A 9,815-nucleotide genomic window follows, 5' to 3' on the forward strand; every position below is an offset into this window, starting at 1 on the left:
AAGGATGCTTCTGGATTTACTCAGTGTTTGCCCTGTTCTTGCACTCTGTGCAGGAGTGGCAGCACTGTGTGCTGTCAGCAAAAGACATAGGGATTTACAGCCTGTGGTCCAAGTTAGATGAAACTGTTTCTTTATTCTCGAGTTCCTCTTCCTACACGTGTGTGGGCCTGCTCATGTGTACATCTTCACGTGTATGCACACATCAGTGTGTAAAACCAGTGTGTAATGGTGGGAGGGGACTTCCAGGTGGGTCTGATATGAGGAATCACAGTGGGACAGCTATATTTCCACTCTGATCAGAGAAGGAACTGAAGGAGGCCAGAAGAGAAGTATCAGTTTGGTTGTCTCCAGTTAAACCCAAAGAAAGGCCTGTCCATTAAGTGTTTTTCACTGGGACAGTGTGCTCCATCCCCTTGCAAGAACCCAAGAAAATGGCTGGACCTGTGCCAGGGGCATATTAGGCTGGATATCAGGAAAAGGTTCTTCCTCCAGAGGGTGGTGGAGCACTGAACAGATTCCCCAGGGCCTGGTCACAGCTCCAAGGCTGCCAGAGCTCCAGAAGACTTTGGACAACATTCTCAGGCATGGGGTGGGTTTGTTGGGGTGTCTGTGAAGGGTCAGTAGCTGGACTCAATGATCCTGATGGGTCCCTTCTTAGCTTAGGATATCCTGTGATTCTGTGAAATCAGCAGCAAGAATTGCAACACTGTGCAGTTTCCATAAAGCTCTTAATTTTTTTTTGCTTTTTATTTTTGGACCAAAGTGTGTTTAATTCCACAATTTATTTTTTAATTTTTTTTTTTTATGGAAAGCTTGGCCTGCTTTCTAGTGAGCTCTATTTGTTCTTGTTCATATCAGGTTGTGAATACAATCATTACAGACTCAGTTCATCCAAAGGTCACTGGTGTTTGATGAGGAATTGATGACACCATCAGGCTCACTCCCACAGGAGCTGACCATTTTGTCCAGGAATCAGCTCAACATTTAAATCTGTGCTCAATGATTAGTTGGAGACACCCATTTCATACTCCACATACTCCACATTGCCAGCCATTTCAACACCCAGCAGGCTGAGGTCCTTCAGGAAGACTTTTTGACTACTGGTGCATGGAGAGGAGCTCTGCATGAAAATTCCTGAAAATTTCAAATACTATGACCTTTTAGCATCAGACCTTTGGACATGGGATTCCTGCAATGTACATTTTTAAATCTGAAATGCTAATTCCACTGCTTGCTGTTACATTCTTTCCTGCCTGCATTCATCTTGGCAATGTCCTGATCTCTTATACCACATTTTGATTAAAATTACTCCCAAAGATGAGAACTAGCAACTGCTGCAGGAATGTAGTTTCCACTAATCTGTTTTCTGCCCTTCTTTTATATGCTAGCAAATGAGGATTCATTCTGGAAGGTATGTGTGGCAAAGTTTGTGTATTAGCAGGTATCTTTCTCATCATTGTGTATTCAGTGCTTGCTTCTGATTACTGTAGTCACTCTCAAGGTACCTATTTGCAGTATTCTCTTTTCCCACTTAACTAAATCTTTGAGTCCCTAAGCTAGAATTTCAAAGAGATGAACTCTTTCACATGCAAGGCTTGAGTTTAGTCCCTTTGTTGATTCCACTGATTGAGAAATTGCTAGTCCAGATTTATGAGTTTAATGAAAATTTTATAAGAAAAATGAGTAACCATTCTAGTTTTCAAAGATTATATCTCTTTGCATTGCAGTTAAAATTCAGATTCTTTGAGCAGGTAGATTATAATGAATAATATTTTGGAGAGTGATTTTTTGACAGGACTGGTTTAGAATTCAAGATACAAGCCGGACTAAAACTGACATAAAACTTTTAAATTACTTTTCCTAAAAATGAAAACATGCTTTTGGAATTAAAAAAAATAAATTAAAATTACTATTCTACTTCCTGGAAAGCCAGTAGGAAATTTCTCATTTTTTTGTAATGATTCACAAGGCATGGGAGTTTCAAAATCAGTGTCTCCTTTATTGAAAAGAGTAATTAATGTTGCCATCAGATTAGCATAGCAATCTACTAGATGACACTGTAACTTTGTTGATGAGTCTTAGTTCATGTTATGTATTGCTTCAGACAAAGCACTAATCAGTCTTGCTGGAGAAAGGTTGTCAGAGCAAGTCTGAACAGAGAACAATTGCTGCCAGAGAAAAAGAGGCCAGAGGAGTTCACAAAAGAGGGTATATAGCCCAAGGCTGTGCTCCAGCCTCCTGTTTCCCCAGCTGCCCTTTGAAGCAATGCATGAAAAATGGAACATGTGCTTCCCCAGAAGCCTTTTCTTGCTTGCTTCCTTCTGCTTTGGGTATGAAGGACAAGTGATCCCCCCATTAACTGTGATCCAGGACAGAGCTGTGTGTGGGGATACATGTGTTGTAGTAACACACTGGCAAAGAAAAAAGTGAAATAATTCCTATGTCACAATCTGGCTATATTAGTCTCCTCTCTCCTGTGTTTTGATTAGTTGGGTTTTATGTTCCTGTTTCAATTTATAGAACTTGCTTCTGGCTCATTTGTTGTTTGTATTTGTTGCTATCATATATCTATTATTTCTGTCTTCTGTGTCTGTCAGGGTCCTTTTTACAATTAGATTTCGTGTTTGAAGGAGCCTGTCTGCTGCAGTAGAGGCTTTGAATGCTGTATAGAGAGAAGTTCTCAATGGATTGACTTTACCCAGGGCACCCTTCTCTTGCAGAACGAGATCCATCATGATGAGCACTGCACTGCTTGCAAGCGTGGAGTTAACTTGCAGCCGTGTGGCACATGTCCCAGAGCATATCATCTCAACTGCTTGGACCCACCCCTCAAAACCACCCCCAAAGGGCTCTGGGTCTGCCCAAAGTGCCAACAGAAGGTAAGCTACATGAAGCATGGTATAACAAGAAGGGAAAATGGGAGACACCTCAAATTTGTGTACAAATCTAACCTATGGTCATAACTCAGTGAACTACAAAAGAAGTCACTTCTAGACAAAGAAGCACAGAGAGGTTTTTAGTGGAGTTTTCAGTACTTATTTCTGGTATTTTTCACCATCCTAGAGTTACTACATACATGGAGTGCTGTAGCTTGCCTGGAATTGCTAAGAATTGTCCTCTTAAAATGTCTCTTCAGTTTCTCCAGCTCCTTTCTTTACAGTAACACCACCAGCATGTAGCTAAAGAATGTAAATCTTAGAGATGTAAATCTTAGAGATGAAGGAGGCAGTGTCAGAAGACACTGTTCACCAGTGGATCTGAAAGGTGTGAGGAGAAACCTTCCTTTTCTTTAAATCACATTTGTTACACACAGCTGTTCATCACAGTTATGTGAGATAGGCTAAACTGTCTAGTTGCTGTGGACAATGCTGACTGCAAAAGTTAGAAGAAAATTACTAAAACACTAAAGTGTCACTAAAGTGTAGATTCTGTGTCATAGAGTTCCTTGTGCTTAGCCTTGAGATCACTTTTATGTTCTGCAACAAGGACCCAAGTTCTGGTCCTGACAAACTGTAAGGCTGGAGCAAACATTAATACGTATTTTTTGGAATCCTAACCATTTATTATTTCCTGGGCTTATAGGTGTTAAAGAAAGATGACAATGTGCCATGGACTGGAACTCTGGCTATTGTTCACTCCTATGTTACTCATAAAACAGGTAGGGATTAACTCAGCCACTTAGATGGGATTCCCTGCTCATGATAGGCAACACCATTTGAGTCCTTAGCTGAAATATTGAAGTAGTGTTATGATGCTTCCAGGTCTGATGGTGTAGATCATAGGGCCACAAGTGACTGGAGAGACCAGACTTTTTCTCTCCCTTTCCCCTTGGTCTCCCCCTTTGCCATCTTCTCTCTGTAAGGAAGCTGAGAGTGATCTCTCAGGAACTTCACTCTCTAGAGCAAGTCATCATCACAATGTTGTCTTCCCTGGAACAGGGCTGAAAGAGGATTTTGAGGCAGAATCATTATGAAGCAGAGTCAGGCTAAGCAGAGCCATGTAATTGGGTGTGTAGCACAATGCCAGACTAGTGTCCCAGACACCACAGCAATACCAGCTTCTATTTGTTTGTCCATTGGTGTTACGTAGTATGGCAGCCACTTGAGTCATATGCTGTGTGACAGCTGTGCATTGAGCATTATTCTTTTTTAATTCCCATTTGCACTCTTACATGAGGCTATTTGGGGCATTAGATCATATTTGTAAGGACCTTTATGGAGGTCTGGCACAGTTACAATTGTGCTTTTCTGCCAGGGTCACTATTGCAGCTACAAGGGGCTGGCCTCTTCCTAAATACTATTCACCTCTTCCTTGGAGACCTCCAGTATCACATGTGGTCTAACCATGTGTTTACATTCACCTTAACGGTACACTGTACCTTTTGGGTGGTCCTCCTGTATGCTAACCATTTACATAGACACATGCATAGAATCCCAGAACTGTTCAGGTTGGAAAAGACCACAACAAGGTCATTGAGTCCAACCTGTAGCTGATCCCACCTTGTCAACCAACCCAGAGCACTGAGTGCCATGTCCAGTTGTTCCATGGATGCCTCCAGGGATGAGGACTCCACCACCTCCCTAGGCAGCCCCTTCCAATGCCCAACCACCCTTTTAGTGAAGAAATGCCTGCAAGCAGAAACTCCAGTTTCTTTGGCTGTACCCACTGACAAAAGGCTAATGAGACCTTTAACTCAGCATGCAGAACACCTGCTTCTGCTTTCTGTCCTCAAGTGCACAGTACATCCTTTTCTTAACCTCTGCATCCTTTACCTTATTGTTCCACAGTCAAAGAAGAAGAGAAGAGAAAGTTATTAAAGAGAAGCAGTGAGCTGAAGAGTGAGCATAGACAGTTAGAAGAAAAAGATCGACTTCTCAACAATGCAGTGAAGGTAGGACACCTGATGGGGACAAAGAGTCTCCTGAAGAGATGTTTATAATGAATTTAAGCAAAAAAATTAAGGTATTTTGTGGCTAGAAAATGATTCAAGCTCCCAAGCAATAGATTTTTCAAGTGTGAAAGTGTTTCTCTCTGAAGAAGTACATGTGCATTTTCTTTACACACAAAAGCAAGTCACTCTGGCAGGCTGAGGAGGAGAAATCACTTGAATTCCTGTGGCAAAACACATACAAACAAAACTCCACAAACAGCCATGGCTGCCTTCCTTGTAGTTGCATCCATAGTTCTGACCTACCCAATAACTTCAAGGCACTTCCATCCTCTAGGTGAAAAGTTTAGTCACAAGCGTGTCCTTCAGTGGTAGCTGCTTGTCCATTTGCTCAAACCTCTTGATATCAAGTAGAAATAACCATCTTTACTGGATGTTGTAGCATCTCTCCATGACTGGACATGGACTATTTTGTCTTTCCAAACTCATTTCAAAGCTAAACGGTATCTGGAGGTGTCTTCCACACATATTGTGCTATGAGGATCAGTCTCTGGCTGAATGGACTTAATTCAAAGCCTAATTCCTACTCTTCATGGCTGAAGGAACTCTCTGGAGCTATCTCTGTCCTGAGAGGTAGCTGTTAATTTGCATGGCTGCCTCAATAAATATTCAACACTTCCTTACCCTGGAAAAATCCAAGTGGCAGCTGCAGGAGTAACTGGTTACTGCTTGTTTCACCATGGCAGTTATCCAGAGGAGGCATGTTAAAATAGTTGTCACGTAAAACACAGTGGAAGGAAAAGCAATAACTTATTAAAAGACATCACTGTATATTCCCTGTACATGTGTAAAGCACTAATGGAGCCACATGTGTATGTAGTAGGTAGGAGAGTGCAGTGGGCTGAGGAATTTGGAAAAAGAAAAGCTGTCAGCTATTAGGAGTGTGTCATGGCTGTCAAAATCAGTAAGATTTCTACCTAAGCAGAATCAGGTTCTTTCAGTGGGCAGCACTTTCTTATTTAAATGGTAATGTCAGCCAATGATTATATTTATTGGAAATGTATCCACTTGAAAGGAGAAAATAAATTAAAGGTGTCTCAGCACAGAGCAATTTCATTCTGACATTTTAAGAGATATTTATATGAAAAAGAACACTCTCATACACCCCACAGCTGCGATGGTAAAAACAGAACATAATTTATCTTTAATCTGAAATTTCATCTCTCTAAACCAACATCTGAGCAGTTCCACACAGTTGTTTTCCAAACAAGTTGATTTTCAAGTGAGCATTCCCCAGTTCCCCAGGACTGGAAGATACCCATCCCTGGACAGTCTGGACCATAGCCAAAGAGGAGCAATCTGCAGACAAGTAATCAGTTTGGTCAGAATCCTGGGCATTCTGGGAGAAAGAAAACAGGTTTCAGGTTTTAGAGACCACTGTCCCCTTTCATTTTGCAGACAGATTCAGGATGTGGGTCTGTCCCTCACAGAAGAATGGGGTGGATGCAGCAGCCCGTGGTTGGGGAGGGGAAGGAGAATTACTGATTCTTCCTATCTCTTCTTGGAGAAATGGAGGGTTTGGGATGCCTTTGTTTAGCTCCTACTCTCGTGCCCATTTGCATGGAGGTTTTTATTTCAAGCGATCACAGGGTGCAGTTTGGCCACCCTGAGGGATGAAAGCTTACTTGTGAGTGCCCTGGTGTAACAGTTGTGTCTTGGAGAAAGGTTTTCTACCAGAAAAATATTGATATCATGTTCAGTGAGATCAATGTATCTTCACAGCCTATTCCCTGAAATGTGTGGCAAGTATGAAATGCATCCTTGGTGAGGGTCACTCACCAAGCATTTATCAGGGTCCTTTGGTAAGAGTTAGAGACCTGAGTGGTGCCTTCTATATTTTCAGTAACACAGCTATTGCACTGCCATGCCAGGCAGTTCTGTGGAGTGCAGAAGGTGTTCCTGCCAGGCTGTCTACAGGATGGACTCAGAAACATCCTCCAAATGCATTTTGCCTGGGAAGAATATTATTCCCTCAGACAGCTGCTGCAATATGTGCAGCACTGCTGATTACTCCATTTGTTAAGCTGTGGTTTTTCTTTCCCCAAAGGAGAACATACTTCATTTGAGCAGAATGCACACCCAAGGCACCAAAGGGTGTTTGGAGAGATGTTTGACACCACTTTGAATGTATTCTCAGTCTTTCCTTCTCTCTCCCCTTCTCTTTATTTGACAGAAATGCTTAGAGCTAAAAACCAGCCTGATGGCCCAGCAGAAAGGGACTCAGTCATCACTGGAACGTCTCAAAAGCCTCATTAGACTGATACAAAATGAGCAGATGATTCAGGTTACCATGACGACCACCACCACCACCTCCCTGCTGTCCATCCCCTGGATCAAACCCTCTGCTGCCTCTGCTGCCATGCACAAAGCCTTGCAGCCATCACAGGGTAACAACTGACAAGAGTCAGCAACGAGAAACTTTATGCATGTGAGCAGAGGAGAGATGAAACTGGAACAAAGGACAGAAGGAGCAATCTCAGTTTTGATACACTTAGAGACTTACAGACCAGTCAGCCCAGTTTGTAGGTCACTGTGGCAGCAGGTTCCCACAGAGCGGGTTGTGCTGCAGTTTTGTATTTGCCAAGACCTTCAGTGCTTATGACATTTTGTTTTGTTATGTTTGCCTTAATGTATTTATGACTGAGGATGAACAGGAAAAGCATGGCTGATAGGAAGCAGGATAGCCTTTTTTGGTGGCAGACAGGCTTTCTGTTCTAAGGGAAGAGGAGATAGTGAGGTAGTAGAGAAGTAGTTGGGCTGAAAGCTATGTGTGTGGGGGGGAATCGGTGAGATAACCAGAAGCTGAGCTACTTAGCACTTGACATGGATTGTTTTCATGGAAGAGGAACAAGTTTGGCCCCATTGATTCAGGTGACCTGGAGATGGGGTCGCTGTGACCAGAACAGCATCACGGACACTCACAGAGCCTTGGAAACAAAAGATCTTTTTTTCCAATATTATTAGACTTGAGAATTTCAGATATTTAAATAAAGAAACTGTATGAAGTTAGCATTTCTAGTAAAATATTGAAGTATTTTCATGCTGATGCTTCTGTATATGCGTTCTGAAATGTTTAAAAAAATACGACTGTAAAACTCCTTTTGCAGGTCCTTTTTACTTATTTTGCTATCAGTGTATTTTTCTCATGGAGTTTTTGTGCAAGATTTAGCATCAACCATAACAGTGGATATCTTTGACAGTTTGGGTTTCATTTTTTAAAAAGATTATTTTGTGGATTTCTGTCTTTTTGTTCATTTTGGATTCTTTTTTAAAGAAAAAGCAAATAAATATTCTGGCTTTTGTTTCTTGTCAGTACAGATAATATGCCAAAAAGAAAACTTTACCTTTTTGTACTGCATTTTTATTGTTAAAGATATGTAACAAGATTTTTTTTGTGTTTTGGTTTGGTTTGTTTTGGTTGTTTTGTTTTTTGGCTTTTTTTGTTTGGTTGGGGTTTTTTGTTTGTTTGGTTGGGGTTTTTTTTGTAGAAATATCTGCTGAAATGGTACAGGAAAAAAAAAACTGCCTCAAGGGGTTGTTTCTCAAACTGGAGACTTGAACTCAATACTTCTGGGGGAGGGACAGGGCATGGAAAATCTAAAGGGTTTGGGAGGATTATGTTTTTGGAAACTTGATTCCTTTTTAACATTTTGTTGGATTCTAGCATATTTGGGAAGTGTTTAGCATTAGCCTGAGAAAATCCCAGTGCACCTGCTTGTTTTACTAACTGGTCTTCCTGATTCTTCATGGTCCTGCCTGGTCCCCAGGGCCTCATCTCCTGCGGCTGCCTGGGAAGGTGGTGATGGACACCCCGGTTTTCTCAACTCACACTTCCCAGTGCCATTGTCTCTGTCCTTTTAAGTTCTCCATCAGTTAGCAAAACAGGTACTTATGGAAAGCCACCAGAGCAGGACACAAGGCTAGTCTCTCACATCAGCATATCACTCGGTGCCGAATAGCCTTTTTTGTTTTTAATTTTTAAAAAAAAACACATGAGGGACTGGCTTTTTCTGTTGCCCATCACTAGGCAGCACATGGTCCCTTCAACCATTTTCACAACTCCGGGAGAAACTGTGCAGTACTATACAAATCTATTTTAATACACAACACTCGATTGAACAAGATTTTTATATTCTTTTATTGATGAACAAAGTGAACTAAGTAAAACACAGTTATTATACATTGGTTAATGTATGCATTTATGCATTCTGAATGGCTTGCAATGTAGATGTTTTCAGGTTTCATGATTTTTTTTTCCTTCTCAGACAAATAAAAAAAAAGGAAAAGTGTGGAAGGTTTAATATGTGAAGAATTTCTGAAGAACTGTCTTCAACTGTTAAAAGTAGTTATTTTGAAAAGGGGGCTGTCCAGTGGATAGTGTGAATAGGAAAAAAAAAGTGTTTGTCTTAAATATGCCAATGTAGTTTTACTTCTTTATGATGCATTAAACTTGACTGACAATTTCCTGGCATTGTTGTGGTGGTCTCTGCTGATGAGGGTCACAGGGCTGCTCAGGGCTTGTTGAGGGACCCCTCCCTGGCCAGACTCTCTCTGTGGTGGGGGAAGAGACTAGTGCTGACTTCCCCACCGTGTTCCATTCTCAAACTTAAGTGCTGCAAGAATGAATGCAATACTTTCTGCATGCTTTCTATCAGGAAGGTGGCCTCTTCCTTGAGGCCACTCTGTCCCCCAGGCAGAGGCACCCTGTCCTGTCCCTTGCTTAGCTTCCCGCCTCTTGGAATAATTGCCAATCTGCCAGACCCCTGGGTTTTGCTTTCATATCTGCATTCTCAGTTGCTTCTCAAATGTGTGGTGGTGACCCTTTCTTTAAAGGAATTTAAAAATCACTTATAACTGTAGCAAAGAA

General features: G+C 41.6%; 1 protein-coding gene across 1 annotated transcript in view; it reads left to right on the forward strand.

Moving 5' to 3' along the window:
• Window positions 1-9,419, forward strand: part of PHF21B (PHD finger protein 21B) — an 82,360-nt gene extending 72,941 nt beyond the window's left edge. The window contains exons 8-12 of the mRNA XM_033514574.1: window positions 1,389-1,411; window positions 2,721-2,879; window positions 3,583-3,658; window positions 4,788-4,891; window positions 7,122-9,419. Coding sequence (XP_033370465.1) covers window positions 1,389-1,411; window positions 2,721-2,879; window positions 3,583-3,658; window positions 4,788-4,891; window positions 7,122-7,346 — 587 coding nt within the window. The 3' untranslated portion in view covers window positions 7,347-9,419. The remainder of the gene's footprint in view (window positions 1-1,388; window positions 1,412-2,720; window positions 2,880-3,582; window positions 3,659-4,787; window positions 4,892-7,121) is intronic.
• The last annotated feature ends 396 nt before the right edge of the window (window positions 9,420-9,815 follow it).

The sequence above is a fragment of the Parus major genome, chromosome 1A (genome assembly GCF_001522545.3).
Source record: "Parus major isolate Abel chromosome 1A, Parus_major1.1, whole genome shotgun sequence".
Taxonomy (NCBI): Eukaryota; Metazoa; Chordata; class Aves; order Passeriformes; family Paridae; genus Parus; species Parus major.